The sequence below is a fragment of the Aythya marila genome (assembly GCF_965140915.1).
Source record: "Aythya marila genome assembly, chromosome: 3".
NCBI classification, from domain to species: Eukaryota; Metazoa; Chordata; class Aves; order Anseriformes; family Anatidae; genus Aythya; species Aythya marila.
Window position 1 is genome coordinate 70,011,749 of NC_139044.1, and position 19,221 is coordinate 70,030,969.

Here is a 19,221-nt window from a genome sequence, read left to right on the forward strand (position 1 = left end):
CTCTGAACCATACATGCTTTTCCCATTTTCCGAATGCAAAGCAGTTCAGATTTTTTTTTCCTGGTATTACTTCATAGTACAAGTGACAATCATAAAGGAGTGTGGCTACAGATCGCAAATTTCAGGAGATAAAGTTTCCTCCTTATAAAATAAGAACCACCACATAAATGATCAGAATTAATGATCATTAAAAAGCAGTAATATACTAAAAAGCATTGCATTTAAATGCCAATCCAACAGTAACTCTAGACAGACCTAATTCAACTGTGTTACTGCTTCACTTATTGTCTTCATAGCAACCTCTCAATATATTCTATTTTCAAGAATAATTACTCAAAGTTAAGGTGAAGCGCAACTTTTTTTTTTTTTTTTTTTTTTAAACTGCATGCATCGTTTAACTTTCATTACAAATTTAGGATGATACATAAATATACAAGCACTCTATTTTAATAAAACAGTTTAGGGAAATAGAGCCACAACAATTCAAACCTCGTAGTTTAAATTAGCAGCACGATCATTTACATAAACTTCTTTATTTATGAATTCATTATCATAAACCAACTCTGAGAAAAGACGACAAATTAAGTTTTATGCAAAACCAGTTTGTTGAAAAAGTAACCTACCGATTTATGATTAGTAAGCGCATAAGACATTTTGGAAAGATTAAGGCATTTTCAAATCAGAAATAGACATTTTTTCCCCTACCAAAAATGTTAATTATCGCACCACAACTAAAAATGTTATTTTAGTTATGTTCTACTAACAACAGAATCTATATAATTATTTATTTAAACAAAGTGAATTTGTCATTTTTGGGATACTTCTGATCTCCAACACACCTAGATTCCTCTAAAACCTAAGAATATCTGATAAGAGACTTAAATACTGTCCATTTTTCCCCAATACGAATAACATATTCCTAATTCCTAAATATTGGTTAAACTAGTTATCTAATTCAGGACCTCAAAAAGCTATTTTTCACACAAGCAAAGCTTCTTTAGTCTTCATATACAAACTAAATCTACATTCAGCTCAGAAGTATTACTGTAGCTCCTCCTGACAAGCCTGAGCTAGGTTAAAACTATCCAACTTGGTAACAGTTGAGCCATGGCTCAGGGCAACTGCCCAGGCTGAGATTTTACAGCCTCCTCTCTTCTGCATCTCCCTCCTTATGCTCTACACAACTTCTACAATAGCTCTGAACTAGTCAGGTTGACAGTTTTACAGACAACTCAGGCACATGTACATAAACTTTATGCACATATCTGAAAACAAATGATGTTTCTAATCTCAGGTTTTTTTTGTTTTTTTTTTTTTACTCTGATTGACAGCCCCCATGCCACACAGATTCTTAAATACACAAGGTTGATCCATCAAAGCTTTAAAACTTTCTCATTCTTAGAGCTTTAATTTTGGAAGAAGTTTAAAACTGGTGAAAATATGATACTGTTTCTTCAGTGCTGCACCATCAGCTATTAAAATAAGTCACTCCGTGTACTCAGTTGTTGATGAACCAGTGTTTCTTTTCAGCACAGAAATTTTGTCAAGCACAGCCCTGTTACACAAATCAGCCATCGTTTCACATTATTTTCCTATTTACTCAACATTCATCTCTGCAAAAGAAAATTTTTGAAGAAATAGATTGATCTATTTTCATCAGGTTCTTTATAAAAAGAACCTTACTACTTTACATTACTTTTAAGATATAAAGCTCAATAAGGTATTACACAGAAGTCTATTCAAGAGACTTTTGTATTAGCCAACGAGATGCTGAAACCTGCTGTGTTGTGTTGCCCTCTTCAGGTTGACAGCAGTTACATTTTCTACTTCTGTTTGACTAGACATTGCAATTTCACCTCCTGTCATAATTTCTTTTCAGATTTGCAATTTCAAGTAGCAACTAACTTTATCCTACCAACACTTGAAGTGCTTTTGACCTAAAATTCTGCAGAAATAAACTTTACATATGGCCTTTGCTTCTCCCTAACTTCAAAACCAATCTTGAGGATTATCATCATACTAGCTAGTGTTTAAAAAGACTGTAAAACTTCAGCACTGGTAAGCGATCTCTGATGACAGGTTAGAGAGCTCCACTGATTCACCTTATCAAAGGAAACTGAAGCTACTCAAATTGCTCCTAAGTTAGTGAACTCAGAGGTTAGAAAGTCAGAAGGCTTTAAAGTGGTGGAAGGCAAAGCAAAATCTAGAAACTGGTGTTGAAGTCAGAAATTCAACCTTGAAATGCAATGAGGTTTTTCACTCAAAAGGAAAAAAAGTTTAAATAATTAGTATAGAAGGACAGGTTCATTTTTGCTCAACTTGAAAACTTTACAGGTGGATCCAATATTCTTCCAAAATAATGGTTTTGATCAGTTTTTGGGTGCTTGTCATTACAGAAGCCAAACTGTGATATTGATTTGTATAATTACTGGCTTTGAACTGATCATTTGAGCTATGCAATTTATGTGGAAATAGTAATAAAAAGTTTTTCCTTGTTTGGGAAAGGGCTGTGCTTGGGCTTCCAATTCATTTATAGAGCCAGGTATTAATAAAGTCTAAAAGTATTTAATTCCCCCCTCACATCTACCATGTCCTCCTTTAGAGGACGTGGTAGACATTTAAATCTATTTAGACATCTCAGAGATGCAATTTTGCCATAAAGAGCAACATGTTTGATTTAACCAGTGTATTACTAAGTATGGCAAATTTCAGGCACATTACTAAAGTGCTTACATATCATAACAATTCATCACTGCAAAGTTTAATCACACCACCTTATGGGACTTAAGATCGGAAAAATCTGTTCAAAGATTAAGCCTACTGTTCAATTAGGCAATAAAAATGAATAACCTAACCAAAATCCTTAGAAAACAGAGGCAAAGGAAAGGGTCATTTCAATACCATAGCATGTTCCAGTACCCAAATAAAGGAACAATCAGGCAATCCCAGATTTCCTCTTGGGCTGGCAAGCAGCCAGTAACTATCCTGCCTTAAGCCAAGTGACAGTCTAGAAAAGCTCAGAAGAACCTGTCATAGTTATTTCATTTTCTTCCATACTTCTCTGATATTACTCTTGAGAATGAAATGCTATTTCAACTTTGCATCTTATACACTTGAAGGATAGACTCCAGAGAAAGAGATTGACAAGAAGCAAAAGGGAGAGAGCAACCAGGAACAAGTGGGTGAGCATGACTTGGGGAGAGTGCGGGCAGGCTGCCGTGACAGAGAGATCAAAACTCAGGGATGAGTACAAACCAGGCACACAACACCAACACGAGAGACTGAGAGCACTCCCATCTGCAGCATTAGATAGCACACCGTGGTTTACCAGAGTAGTCTCCATCAGCACGTAGAGACTCCTCTCCAGTGTCTGACTAATATGCTCCAGTGCCTGGAGTCAGAGGTCCAACTGCAGGGCAGTGAAAACTTCCTGCTACCTACCGGCACATCGCTTGTCCAATTACACAGTGCAAAACCAACCAGTCTTAAGCACAGGGAAGAAGTCCTCAGGTCAAACTACCTATAATACTGCACAAGAAAAGCAGCACTCAAATGCATAACATACAGAAAACATTAAAAGAGAGAATAAAAGAATAATGTATAATAAAAGAAAATAATAGTAAAGAACAAGTAGAAGAGGCACTTCATTCAATAGCACTATCAGATAAAAGAGCTTTTGTGCAAACTCATTTGAAGACAGCAGCTTATACCTCTGAAGTGATGTGGGGCACTTTTTTTTTTTCTTAAACACCTTGAAGTAAGAGTGTCACAAAAAAAAAAATAAAAAAATCACTATTTCTATGCCATCCCTGGTAGAAAAAAATTCCTCCTATGTCAAAGCTTCATCTGGTGCAAGTTCCTTTAGACTACGATAACTGGTAATAAAGTCTTCAAAATCTCACAGCTAAGTTAAAACTGCATTTGAACTGATAGTTAGTGACACAGTCTTTTTCTTCATCTTTTACGGTAGATGCAAGGATTCCAGTCCAATCTTAGCTTCTGCTCTTAAAAAAAAAAAGAGGTGCTGGACATAGGCTTAAAATTACCTGTGGTTAGTTTAGTTCTGACTTACTCAAGTATTATGTTCGTATTTTTGCCACCTCTTTCTCCCCCACATACCATCAGATTTGGATACCACACGAGGTATGATTCATATTATTCTTTAGAAATGTATTTTAATGCACAAGCTTTACAAATGAAAGAGCCTTTGAGTTTTGAAAATATCAGGCCTTCACTGAAAAGCATGTCAGATCATTTTATTGCATGCATTTTCAGCATGTCTTTTTTAACTGCTGCAAAAACTCATTTTTCTTAGATACTGTTATCTAAGCACATTTCTTTGAAGGAAAACAAACTCATCTGCCTCACACAGCCAAGAAACACAATGCAGGCAGTTCCTTTCACAGATTCTTCTTCTAATATTTTTGGGATAATAGAAGGTGTGGAGAATAAGAGGAGGAACTCTCCCCATTGAAGGCAAGGTCTACTAAATTCCTGCCACCCACCCACATAGGTTTACTTATCTACAAAAATGTGATGTAAAAATACATAAGGAATGAAAGCCTAATTATTACAAATCCAGGCTAACCCGATCTTTGGGTATTTATGTAGGAATATGCAAGCAACCAACTAGAATGCAAAGCTGATTTTTGCCACCATTAAAATAACGTAAATGCTGTCAGGGTGGGGGTTAAATGTATCTTAAGAGTGTTTTGATTCAGTTATTTCCACACATGCAAGTCTGTCACTAAGTACTGTAAATTTGTTAAAACTATAGAAATTACCTCCTTGTTTGGAGTCAAATTATAATTTAATTGTTCTCAGAGCTTTCTGAAATTTTCTCTGAATTTTTCACTTTTTCACTGATTTTTCACTTTTATGATAAGCAGTAACCAGTGCACAAAGCAACAAAAGATGCTAGAAACACCTGCATCCACCTTTAAAAAAAGGGAACATCACTGAAAATATTTAGAAACGTTAAGAACAGTAACACTGAAAATAATATACAGCAACCTTCTCAAAGGTCGTCTCAGCACCATCTCTATTTATGTTTGAGCTTCTGATCTTAATTAGGCATTTGGAGTTTAAATTATAGCAAGTAAGGGTTTCCGATAGAAAAGGCAACGTGAATAAAGATAAGTACTACTGACTAAAGGCACGGATATTACTGGTTTTTTAATATTTAAGTAAACTTTATTAGTACGAAATCATGTGATATCACAGAAAATTTCCCCCATGGCTTAGAAGTTCCTACCTTATTCAAACAACAAAATTCCACTTTGCATGCCCATGTATGTGGCTTTTATAAACAGACTTTACAAAAAAAAAGCTATCGGAGAATAAACAACTTAGTTGTCAAGCAAACAAAATGCTGCGAGTGAACTGCTTTTCCAGATACATCTTTTGATACTTGCACTAACCTTGCCATCTGCTATGATCTCTGACAGAATAACTGACTTCCGTTCTCAATCTAAAGTTTCACTATGACAGTAAATATCTTATATCTAACATTAAAAATTATTTCAGTCCCACAGTAAGACTATATAGCTTTATATATTTTAATGAGTCATTAAACCTGTTATAAAGCAGTATCACACCACTTAATGCTATGAATAGGAGACTTTTTTACAGTGACAGTTGCAAAACTCAAGTGTAAATAGATGATAATGTTTCAAAAGACAGATCAGAGAAGAATTGTTTAATTGATATTCTGTACATGCTTCTAAACACGCCTAGTTCTAAACCTCATCATGACCATAATGCTATAAAAACTAAAAGGACATCAAAACATTTTAATGTTTCCAAGGAATGTGCCCCCAAAAAGACTACTAAGAAAATAGCACTGGTGTATTAAATTGGAAAAAATATTCAAAGCTAGTTTGGTATTTTAAAGTATACAGTTAAAAGACAAAGGTAAGAATCAGACACAAGACCCATGCAGTATCTTTTGCCTTGTAATGCCAACAAGAAAAGCAACCTACACAGTGGTTAAGGGAAAAACTTGCTCTTCAAATGTTTGAGTTAGGCTTTTCAAAGTGCATTTTGCATTCAAAGTCTCCATATTTAGCAGTTACTTCTAATGACAACTTGCGTTTTTTATAAATCTTCTAACCAGCTTTATCACATTTTCATGTATCACACACTTATGACACAATGAATAGTAATTACCTATTAGAATAAATACAGTCCATCTTGTCCTTACTAATTCATACAAACTTTTACCATATGTTGGAAAAGGGATTGTGTAAGTCTGAAAAGCCAAGACAATGATATTTGACACCTTAGTAAAACAATTCGGTAAAATTGGTTTTATTTCATTGTGTCCTACCTGATAAATTCTAAATGGGATGTATCGAAATCCATTATCTTCTGGAGGATACTCCATGAGTTTTCGATTTATAGCCCAAAATTGCTCAAATTTATCTGTGAAGGTAAAAGCAGACTTTGTTAATACTAATAACATATATAATTCTTCAGCTACAAGAGGTAAGTGAGGCATGATTAAAACAACATGCAAATGCAAACTTCTTACAAGAATTTGGCCTGTATGAATTTTCTTTTCCCCACATTTCTCTACCCTATTTAGTCTCAAGGCAGAAGTAAGCCATCTGCATTCTCCTACGAAAACAGTGATATGGTGACTTACTGAACTGAAAGAGAAAGCAACTTGAAGTCATGGCACATCTCCCCCACTAAAGAATTAACAGGCCATGAATTATGGACTGCATTACCTCAATTAACAGTGCATTCTTCTACCCTCTCCGCTATTACTGGTCCACATCGCCTCACAGCTTGTTAAAAACATCTACAACATCTAACTAGCCATAACTATCGGTGAGCAATAGGTACAAAGAATAGATGAACTAGAAAGCAGTGGAAAAAGTTCTTGGAGAGTTTGTATTTCGATATGTAAACCTTAAAATAATCTGCAGTCATGTATGATCTAATCTGAAAGTATACTGCCACTTTCATGACATAGCCTGAAAATAAAAGTTTGTTTGAAAAACTGTTTTGTATTATCCAAGTAACTAGGTTTGGTAAAACAGCCCAAGGCAGCACACAATTTCATCCTGTTCAGGCAATACAAGAACTAAATGGAATATTGTGCTTAAAATGTATTAAGGACAACCTAGGCCCAAAGGAGTAAATCCTATTACAGAAGTAAATGAATTATTCAAATCAAGAAAACAATAGAAAAAATGACAAAGGAATACGAAGAGCTACGATAAATAAAACTTCAGGACAAATTGCAGCGGATGGCTCTTCAGAAAGAGCACAGACTCTGACTCTCTTTCCTCAGAGCAACGTTCAGGTGAGTCTCAGAGCGACTGACGGTGTAACTGGTACAGAATTCAGTCACTGTGAAGCAAGGTCAAGTTGAGAAATCTGTTCGCTGAATAAAGATAACAATGCAAATGCCAAAAATTAAAAGAATCAGATTTGCTTCACTTGAGCATAGAGCACAGATGCCTGTCAGCGTGCTAAAGGACACGGTTAACACTTAGGGCAGCTCGTAAGACGATGTTTTTCCTGACCAAATATGACACACAGCAGAATTTCACAGGAACTGTAAACAAACTTCTGCCAGGTATTCTGCAGCAGCATTTCCTGACGTTTATCTCAAAGTATTTCCACACCCTTTTTTCCTGATTAGCAGCAAGCTTCTCTGGACAAGTATTTACCTGAACCACAGTGAGCACTGCATGGCACTCGCTGCACATGGGTGCTACCCTCGGGCTCACCAGCTGCAGATCTCAGCCAGGGGCAGTGACAACAACGGCCCTGGAGCTGGCTGTACCCAAACAAACCTGCATTTGGGAACCCTAGCCGACACAGCCAGATGTTTACTTAAAGCGTTTGTCACAAAAAAAACTGCATCCTCCTCATGAGCTCTGTAAGAGGAAGGTAAGATCTAGCACACTTCCCTCAGAGTTGGGGACAGTGTTCAGAGAGTGGCTTACATATGTCAGTACAGATCCTACCTTGATAAAAATAGACGTTAATTTACTTGTTCAACCCTCACATTACAGTAACTAGGAAAGCTGAATTAACAGCTTAACAGCTTATCTTCAAAATTCAACAGGGATGATCAACACATCTTATAGATTAGAAGAAATTCTGAGCAAGCAATGGACTTATGGTAAGAACTCAAACATATTGTCCCTTGGGGCATATATTGCAAACAAGCGCATCTTTAAAGGACAAAAAATTGTCCTTAGGCCATACACAGCCTGCTTCTCTTCTTCATTCCAGCCTCTTTGCCTCAGAGGAAACCACGCAGATGGTGATGCATAAATACAATAAACTACCTGAAGATTGGGGTGTTAGAAGGTCCTAAAAGGCGTCATAGTGCTTCAAGTTCAGTATGTAAATATGGGAGTTCTCGTTTTTTTTATTTTTAAGAAAATCAGTAAGTATCAGCCATCACTATTTAAATAATCATCCCAGAAATGTTCTCTATCCTTTCTCATTTCAAGCTTGAAAAAAAGTAACAGCACTGCAGCTACAGACAAGGAGAGGCTGAGAGCTCTGCTGGGCCCGTTTAGCTCAGAGAAGAGAAGAAAGAGGGGATCTTATCAACGTGTATAAGTATCTGAAGGAAGGGTGTCAAGAGGATGAGGCCAGACTCTTTTTCAGATCTGCCCAGCAACAGAACAAGATGCAACAAACTGAAACCCAGGAAGTTCCAGCTGAATACAAGAAAACACCTCTTTGCTGTGAGGGTGACAGAGCACTGGCACAGGCTGCCCAGGAACGCTGTGAAGTCTCCTTCTCTGGAGATGTTCAAAACTTGCCTGGATGCCATCCTGCGCAACATGCTTAAGGTGCCCTGCTGGGCAGGGGGGTTGGACCAGGTGATCTCCAGAGGTCCCTTCCAACCATTACAAGTCTGCATGTAATTCAGAAAGTTATGTAACATTTCACCTACTTTCTCTAACATAAAGTTAGAGAAAGTTAAGTGCCAGAATCCACAAACACTTCCTCCTCCCTCTATTCCCCCAGCCAGCTGCTGATCATCTTATTTAAGGCAGTCAATTTATCTATTTACAATTATCATATTCTTCTCTGAACACTTGGACCGTGGTCAAGACAAGCTCATTTTACCAAAATGTTTAAATTTCTAATAGCTTCTATAGTTTCTAAATGTAAGAGCAACAAGTCTATAGCAGTTGAACGATGAACTTCTTGCATTTTATAATGAAGTATGCTTTGCCAATGTACCTGATATCCAGGATGACGAAAAAACCTCTTAGCAAATTAGCTAGATACAATGGAGCCAGACATCTTAAGACACATCTCTCCATGAAGACATCCAAGATAATTTATCCTCATAGCCTTCTACTGCTGTCCTCCAAACAACCTTCTATATATGCAATATTTTTAATGCAGGAAAATGAGTTGGGTGTAAGAAATGATCACAAAGTTTTAAAGAAATCAAGGAAAGGCTATCAAGTTTACATACAGACACACAGGACCTGGCAAAAGCTTTTATTAGCATCAGCTGAATGCCGGAATTCTAAAGATTCAAAATCCAGATTAGATGCTTCAGCAGAAAACTTAAGATTCAAAGCTTAAAAACAAAAAAATCCACAATGTTAAAAAAACCTCCTCCAAAATCCTCTTGAAAGTATGAGAGAAAGGATTCATTCTCCCATTTGTGCGTGTCAGTACCTCCTATTTATAGGAAAGAGACTTAAGGAAGCTATTAACACTACTAAAGCAATAAGAAAGACTTGAAGACAGAAAGTTACTGGCTTACTGGCCGCAAGTTTAACAATCAAAACCAAACTGATTTTTCAAGTCCGTGAACAAGGAAGAATTCCGTACCTATCAGCAAAAGCACTTTGCACACTCATCTCCCTCCCTTCTGAAAAGGTTGTGCAGTCTGTGTGATATCTACACTCCCATAATAGTCAAGTCTGATTACTTTTGCTTTCCATGATCTGTTTTCAAGAAAGTGCTTGACCAATGTGTTACAGAGTTTCTGTATTAGCAAAAAAAACAGTACTCGCAAAAGGCAGATGTTCGTATCTGAAAAACAATATTTAACTTAAAGGCAATCAGATCCGAATAGAAATATGGCATTAGTGATAGTTGGATAGATGACTCTAATCATATTTCTTAAACAAGAGCTTTATACACCTTTGCCTGAAGTTATATACAAAAACTCCTCATGGAGTTTTTTGTGAAAGATCAGAAAGTTAATAGCCAAATAATGGAAAAGAGATCCAGTTGAAAAATCTCAACTATCACTGGTATTTATAAATATTAATTTATTAGAAAAGCAGTCAGTGCACGTCTAAACACCAGATATTAGTCTTCGGTATTAAAGAGATGTACAGAATCTATAAAAAGCTTTGAAAATATGTATTTACATATATAGAAATAAAAGGTGACAAAACTGAAAGAACAATGTTATCCATAACAACAGTCTCAGTACACAAGCCCACTTAGCAACAAATTAAAGAGAACTCAAAAACTTACAAATAGAGCAAGCTACATATACATTTAGTGTTCAGAAATCTATCACTGAAATTGTTCATGCCTTTAAAAGTTCTCTTTAAAATAGTTTAAGACAGTTACAGGAAAATACTTTGAGACCTGCAGTTTCCTTCATTAAGCAAAATGGGAGATGCTTTAAAAGTCATTGAAATTAATCTAAATATGTAACAGTTGCATTAAAAAGCTGTCTGTAACTCCAGTCATAGCTTAAAATACCTTTGTTGTTGTTAACAGACAGTAGCTGTTAGATCTAATAATATTAAGCAACTTTAAGTAAGGAATAATACAGACTGAAATTTCCAAGGATGAGCTTCTTTCTCAGGCTGAGACGTGGGTGCAATGTTCTTCAGACAATCAGGAAAAAAAGTCTTCATTCATGTTAGTGTCTTACAGTCATTCCTTGAAACTCAACTGCTGCCATGCTTCAAACGACAACTTAAATGTGGGTAATTATCACAGAACAACAAATTATATCTAGAGTAACTTCCAGTAAATCAGTGGTCGTAGTATATGGCCAGTCAAAAGAACAAAAAACCTTTTAAACTTATCAGAAGAAAAAATATTAATAATTAGGAATTAATTTGTGTATGTATTCAATATTGATGCAACTGTTATCAGGATACTGACTCCAGAACTGGATATTTTTCAAAAAGGCCGTGGAGGTTTATTTAAATACCAAAAAGAATTAAATGCAGAAATGAAGGAAAGATCATTCTTTAAATTCAGAAAGGAAATAGTAATTCTGGGCTTTTTTCTTCCAACGTTGTTTTTTAAAAATCAAAAAATTGAACAGGTAGGTGCAGTCCTCAGGTTAGCATATATGCATGATTTTTTTCTGTACTATTCAGGGCTGCTTATTAAAGCCATCTAGTTGTACAATTTAAAAAATGCTCAGAATGGAGCTGTAGCTCTAATTCCATGCAAACAATACCAATTTGCAGCTTGCATAAAAGTGTCCAATCCTGGAGTCCAAAAAAAAACCCAACACTTTTCTATTCTCAGTGGTTCACCACTGTCGAATAACCATATGAACCACAGAAATGATGTGCAGCTAGATGCACTTGGGCAGAACCAACCATAACAGTAACAAAGATTCCAACTGATGCACCAGAATCATAGGAATAATTAGATTGGAAGTGCCTTTGGAGACTGAGCTTTGGAATAGAAGCTCCTGTCTAAAATAAAGCTGCCTAAACAAAGCTGAGTTTGCTCAAGGCCTTATACAGTCAAGTTTTGACTGTCTCCAAGGTCAGATTGCTCTCTGGGCAATGGGTTCACATTTTTACCGCTTTCACTCCCCCCACTTACATCCCATCAGAACTCTTCCTGTGGCAACTCAAAACCATCTCTTCTACTTGCCCAACTCCACTGCCAATGGAGGCACGTCTAAGAGGAGTCAGACTCCATCTTCTCTAAAATACCTTCCTTTAGGTACTGGAAAGCTGCTATTAGATCCATCTTCAGCCCCCTCTTCAGGCTAAACAACACGGTCTCTTTTAATATAATACGCTCCAGCCCCTAGTCACCTTAGCAGCATCTCTGGACTCTCTTCTGTCTGCCAGCATCTCTTTTCTCCATGGGTTGCACGGTGGACACAGCATTCCCACTGCATTTTTGCTAGTGCTGAGCCAAAGGGAATAATTACTTCACCTTCTGTCTATATTCTGCAGGAGGATGATGGCTAAAGCAGCTCACTGTTTAATCTTCATTTCTGCAACAGCATGCTACAGACTAAGTGTATTTTCTATTGACTTGTGCTCTTACAAACACTATGTTTAACTGCTAAAGCTAGAAAGGAGTCCTTTCTAAATGTAGTATTCATTTAATTTCTGTATGGTTTCCAGAAAGGCCTAGGCTCCACATACATATGTAATTCTGATATCTGATGAGCAATTTTAACCAATTTTATAAAAGGTTTTGTGAAGTATGCCTCAACTATGAAGCAGCTTTGTTGATATTTTAAATGCTCCAAAACCATCTGCACTATCTAAAAACATTACGTACAGCTCGTTACTTTCATTTCTCAGATATTTAAAGACCTCACGCTAAATGACTTTTGGCCATCTAATAAACTCATTGTTTTTACTCATACAATAAAAACAGATAATCGAGACCGTCAAGGACTTCAGGGAGACACAGCTAACACATCAGGCTTCTGTTGACAACCACAGTTCAGTGCCAGCCTTTCGAGAACACAATTTGGAGTAGTGATATAGCATCACTAAAACTTAAGATGTTTTCCTTGTTTTCAGTTTTACACATTGCCACCATCCAGTTAAAAAAAAAATACACTCGACTTTAGACTTTCAGGTTACTTGCATATTTTGACAGATCATGACATATAATATAAATTCACCACTGAAGAGGGCAAACAAGCTTGTGTGCCCTTTCAGGCTGTCTTCAGACAAGAGTAACTATCAGATACAGAGAGAGAGGAAGTAGGTGACTGCTCTGCTTAACGTGACAAAAGCTAGCTACAGAAATGTGAAAATATTCTTCACATCAGAGAAGTAACAACACTGAACATGAACTTACACATCTAAAGTAGTCACAATTTTGCTGTACAACTGCACAACAGTCATGACTCGAAAAAGTTTCTCCATAGCATGAGTTGCCCAGAAATCTTACGCATCCTCCGAATTCTCATTCAGTTGGCACTTTACTATATAACTCCACAGGAAAGTAGTAAAGATTGTAAAATTTGAAAGTAAACAGCAGTAATAGTAAAATACAGTGGAGTATGAGATGCAGGGTTGACTACTTAGGTCTGTACATTCAGACTAATTCACCCCACCTTGCCTGCATGCACTACAGCACCAGTGTTTACAAGCACAGAACAATCAGGAGAAACTTCCCCATTTACTGGTAGCTGTAAATTCTAGTTACAAAAACAGCAAATTTATAAGCCACATTATAAACCGAGATATGGATTAAATCCAAGAAAAAAAAGGGGGGGGGGGATCTCCATCCTAATATTACACAGTTAGGTTGGAGATTTAGATCTGATATCAATGTATTTAATGCATATACTCTTATGCTGTATTTTTGCATGAGTTTTCAAAGCAGTGTTCTAAAGTTAAAGACTCAAAGCACATCACATAAGTTTTGCAGTTTTTTTTATTATTTTTGAAAGCTGTATGACAAAGCAGCATTTCATACTTCAGGTTATCTATCAGACCCCAAAAGGCATTTCCTCCCCCTTTTATTTTCCACAAAGGAACCACACCTTGCCACCATTCTTTTCACTTATTAAACATCCTCCCTAAAAAGAAGTTTCACTTTAAGTGCACTATTTCCTCAACACTACCTCCCCTCATTTCTAGGTCATCAATTTATCTGGAAAAAGTTCAGGGGAAGAAAAACAAGAGGGACTACTTTCTTTCCATTATTCAGATGTGAAAAAGCACGCTTCCTACTTAAATTAAGCCTTCCGTGCAGCCTAAAAGCAGGAGATCTCAGTAGGTATTGTGACTTAAATTAAAAAGAAAGCACTGATCATTATTAAACAAAAAATCTTACCCATTTCTGAAACACATCTCACAGACTGTGCAAAAACAGAGCAGAAGGGCTTATTACAGACTTCCCTGAGTTAGTCAAAGGGAAAATCACTCCTGACAATTTTACGTATCTTCAGCCCTCTGCTCCAAATCCAGACAGCCTGAATACTTTACACAGGATACTCAAGAGCAAAGAAGGTATTATATATAAGAAAATGGAATGCCATAATCTCTGTATAGCTCTCTAAACTGCTTTGTTTCCCCCCACATTATTTTTTTTTTCCCTGAAATACAGCTTTTCTTGTTAGGGAACCTTATATTAAGGTGTCTGTCACAAAAACCCATGAGTTTACCAGCAGAAAGTAACTCCGAATGATTTCACACTGTAAAGCAAAAAACCCTCAACAACTAAAGACAATTCTTTCCCGAAATGAAGTCTGCTTTTTAGAGACGGTCTACTCAGACATTTAGATATACCTTGTGCATCCTTCAGCATACCTCAGGAAATGGCATCCTTTGAAGGGGGGGGTGCTACGAAGAAAGCAGGAGGCGTTAAAAAAAAAGTTCTACATTACTGACATCTAAGTAAAACAGCATTTTCATGGGTGTTTTTGGGTATTTTGGGTGTGTTAGAATCAGAGTATGGCACCCTTATCTGGGTACATCGTTGGGTTAGTCATTTCTGCTGAAAGGGTAACAAACCAGTAAACACTACAGAACTAATGCTGAAGACTGTCACAAGCCACTATCAGAACAAGCAAAACACATCACCTCCTCCCAGAAATTCCAGGGAAAGCCTGGGATTCATTCTGCCAGTCCAGCCTGACTGAACCCAGCCAGGTTTATTAGCCCTGCTGAGCACCAAAACAGACTTGGGCAGATTTTTCACAGAGCTCTCTGAACACATTTATCCAGTTCTCACCAGCTTGCATAACATGAACACCTTCACCATTTCAGGTATGTCACGCTCCCTTAACTCCAAAATAAGTAGGTATTGACAATAATTCTAAGAAGAAAAAAAAAGATGCAGACCAAGAAAATGTTAATGACCAGCTCAGGAAGGTAATAACTTTTTCAAAAATCCTCTTAACCAACGCTCACATTTTAAAAGCTCAACAGAATTATTTCATCTTTCTTCAGTTAGACAAATCTCTGCAAACATAATAAGGACAGATATTCCTGTTCTGGTAGAGATAAAGGGAAGAAGAAAAAAAGATGGCTTTGTGATTTAAAAACTGGTGGCTTGTTCATTCATTCTCTTGTTAAATTCCTGAAGATTTTCTAAGTACATATTGTTTAATTTAAGTTTCAAATGACCAGTTAGGATGACAAATTTGTTCTGTTACCAATGCATGTGTATCTTGTATTGAGGTAAAGAACAGCATCGGTACCACCAGTTCCCTACAAAGAGGACAAACATGCATATCAAACCTGACTGGGTCATGCAGCACCAAAAAAAAAAAAAAAAATAAAATAAAATAAAAATATTGATAATGTATGACAGTATCACTCCTTGGGAGCGCAAACATTTCTAAACAGGAATGTGATAACCCAGAAAAACATGATTTCTACACCTAAAAAGTACAGGACTTAAATATGAGATTGAGAAAGAAATGAAAGAAAACACAGGCCTCATCCTGTCACTAAGGTGAGAAAAAGATCCCAAATTAAAAGACTAAATATTGCATATTCTGAATGTTTATAGGATTTTTCTCCTTTAATAAGAACAGTTCAATATGGCCATTTAAATTTTGGTAAGCCTACAGTATGAGTAAGCATTACATTCTTTTTCCATAATATTTGCAGTAAAGTAATGACTTCATTATATTTTATAATACATAAAGAAGCCTTAAAAGTGGTCATGAGTTTTTACTGTTTATTTCCTCCACTCATGTATCTGAAATACCAAATCTAGTCTTCACCAGATATAAAGGACGCCTGTGAAAACTTCAGGGTATAGTTGCTTGTCTCTCCACATCTGATGAAAAGCAGCTGTGCTGAACCTAAAAACCTTCCTTTATCAGAACTATTATATGCTGAAGTTATAGACATTAATTCTTTGAACCATGCAAAAAATACAGCTCTCCCTCTAAAACAAGAGGAAATTTCATGTTTGATCCTGAGTCATCACTAGGCCTAGTCTTAATGTTTCAAAGCAGAGAGCCTTTATTCTTCCACCACAAAAGGCAAGAAGAAAAAACCACCCACTTGAAAATCCTCTTTATCCACGATAGAAACAGCCATAACACTATTATAGCAAGAACAGTAGTAACATTTTCCATCAGTTCATCAGACCAAAGAATTTTAACAATTCTTACAAAGGAGCAGAGGACAGTATAGCTCCATACCCTGCTTTATTGCTTCCCTACCACATTCAGGCATCCACAATGCTGATGAAAATTAGGAGAGCACAGATGTACCCATCCCAAAGAAGTGCTCTGGCTATGAAATAGGTATTTTATGGACAGAAATCAACTAACAACGCTAGAGCAACCTAGTCTAGTGGGAGGTGTCCCTGCCCATGGCATGGGGGTTGGAACTAGATGGTCTTTAAGGTCCCTTCCAGCCCCAACCATTCTGTGATTCTGTGAACTGTAGTTTGAGGAACAAGCAAAACCACAGCACAACCAACAGGCAGAAAAGTATGTTTATATGCCTGATTTCACAGCAGATCAATACAAAACCAGAAACAGTGAGAGGAGGGATATAAGGGGTTTTATGAATACATATCAGCTGTTACCAGCACAAGATTTTTCCTCAAATTCACTATCACAGCCCTTCCCCTATAAGGCATCTATAGGCAACTGAAAAGCTTTTCACGCTACCTGCTCAAGTACTTCCTTCTCCTCAGAGGTATTTCTATCAAATTATACTTGCAATTAGTAGTTACATTTCTCCAAACAAGCAAAAATGTATTTTTCCCCCAAAACGAGTTTAATACTGAACTAACACGAAGAATGGTTTGAATTGGAAGGGACTTTAAGGATCAGCCAGTTCCAACCCCATAAGTATTACCATAATTCATTAAACTGAAAAAACACTTCCTTTATTTGAGAACTGAAGAAAATTGTTTGAAGTTTGACAGGAAAAAAAAAAAAGCCTGCAGATGTATCGTTACTTACAAAGCAGTTATCGCAAATGCTACTTTCTTTTCTTTTTTGTGGTCATTCATTCTTGTTTCACAAAGAGCTTTAAAATTATTACATCTCAAACGAAAGCCTATAAAAACATACTGAAAGATACAACGTGCTTAAAAAGAATTTTCTTGGTTTCACAAGCTTTTCTTGTTTCTCTTTTATGAAGAGCTGAGAAATTAAAATTAGCATTTGAAAGTATTCAAAAGATTGTTTAAACTTCACATTTAGGTGTCAGATTCCACAGGTGCGATTTCTCATTAAATACAGTGAAACCTTCCTGAACTCAGCCATGTCAGGCAGCCTCTGTTGGTAACCAAAAATTCTGTTTGCCTAGAACCGAAGACAAACAATCAGCTAAAAGATAGAGCCTAAGATGAGTACAGAAAGAACACGTTACAGACCTGTTCTCTTACCTAATATATTGAGGGTATGCATTAGAGGTTCTATAACTTCTGCGTAAGAAAAAAAAAACCTTAACTCATACCATTTCTTTGTGTAGTCATCTGGTTTTGCCGCCAACATAATTCACTCACACATTAGAGGTCTTGCAGCTTTAATTGTCAAAAACATTAATAAATAGAGCACATGCAGTGCACTCCTGGAAACAGGAATATCAGGACTAAGGGGCAGGGCTTCGTTTCCCAATAAAGCTAATTATTCGTGATATAGAAAACAAAATGATGCTGACACAGCAATTTGCTTCTCTCAAACTAAACTGCTTACAGGACTAACACTATTACAGAACGGTGTTTTCTTTCAAAATTACTGAAAACACAGTTTCAATTGATTTGTAACAATGTAAGTTTTAGGGAAACATCTCCATTTACAAGGATTCTGGCTCCTGGCAGACCAGAACTCCTTTATTTACTGTTAATTCACAGGAGTGGATATATTGTCAGTTTGCTGACTAATAATCCATACAAAACAATCCCTCAAGCAGTCAAAGTAAGTATTTTGAATTGAAGCAGAAAAAACACAAATTTGCATCCAGTAAATTTTGTACATAATCACTGCATCCCCCCTCCAGATCTTACCAGTCAAATATCAAATAAAGATAAACCCTCAATTTATAATTCTCCCCCAATTACGTCAATTAGAAACCAGAGTTTCTAATAAACACTCAGACTTCAAAATTATTACAGGAGTAATAATTCATTACCATTAAAGGCAGTACTGCTTAACAACAAAAAATAAACAGAAAACCCACATATTCATTAAATAAGCACACTAAACCCAAACTCATGTGACATCTCATGCCTCAAGTCTTCTTGCATTCAGAGCTTCTCCTGTTCTGTTTAATTTTCCTTATAAACACATGGGAAGAGTTTAATTTTAACCGTTTTGTATCTCAACACAGTTAAACATGCGTATAGCTTCCATAAGATAAAACTACCAGTAATAATACAACAACTCAGGAGATCAGGAAACCACATTTTCATATGTTACCACCCCTTCCAGCTAGCAGTTTCTGAAATATTTACATAGCTTTTCAACTTACATGCCGCTAAGAACTATGACAAGTACAAACAGACAGGGAAAACAAAAAAAGGTTATGTTTTGCATTACGGTGCCCTCTGTTCAATGGAAGAACATTTTAACATGCTGTTCTGAATTATATCGCTGATTTTTTCCAATTCAATTCTGATCTATGCAAGATCTTTGCAAAAGCAACAGTAATATCAGGAATAAAAAATTAAATTTGGCGTGGGTGGAGGGAGTAAAGTTATTAATCTACTAGGCAAATTTTGAAAGTGTGGGCATTGCCTACCGGTGACAACCTTTAAACATAGAGGAGACAACCCTTTTTTATTTTAGGGGCTAAGATAGTTCAAAGTGAACACCACTTACACCTCAGGTGTCTACCACATAGAGACTACTAGTTGCATGGAAGTGCAGAAAACACTTTGTTTCGTTGCTTCTTTTGTTTTGTTACAACAGAGTCACGACCTAATTCAAGAAAACTGAATATCTCAAGCTACATTTGGATTATCACATTACTGATTTATTTTTTTTTTAGTTTTCAATAAAAGAGCTCTTTACCATGACATTACTTAAACCGGTATCATGACAAAAATTATTAGCAT

At 36.5% G+C, this 19,221-nt stretch overlaps 1 protein-coding gene across 3 annotated transcripts in view; it reads right to left on the bottom strand.

Annotated features, from left to right (window-relative positions):
• Positions 1–19,221, bottom strand: part of ATG5 (autophagy related 5) — a 79,489-nt gene that overhangs the window by 41,520 nt on the left and 18,748 nt on the right. For all 3 annotated transcript variants that reach the window (XM_082758200.1, XM_082758201.1, XM_082758202.1), the window contains exon 6: positions 6,329–6,423. In XM_082758200.1, the coding sequence (XP_082614326.1) occupies positions 6,329–6,423 (95 nt within the window). The remainder of the gene's footprint in view (positions 1–6,328; positions 6,424–19,221) is intronic.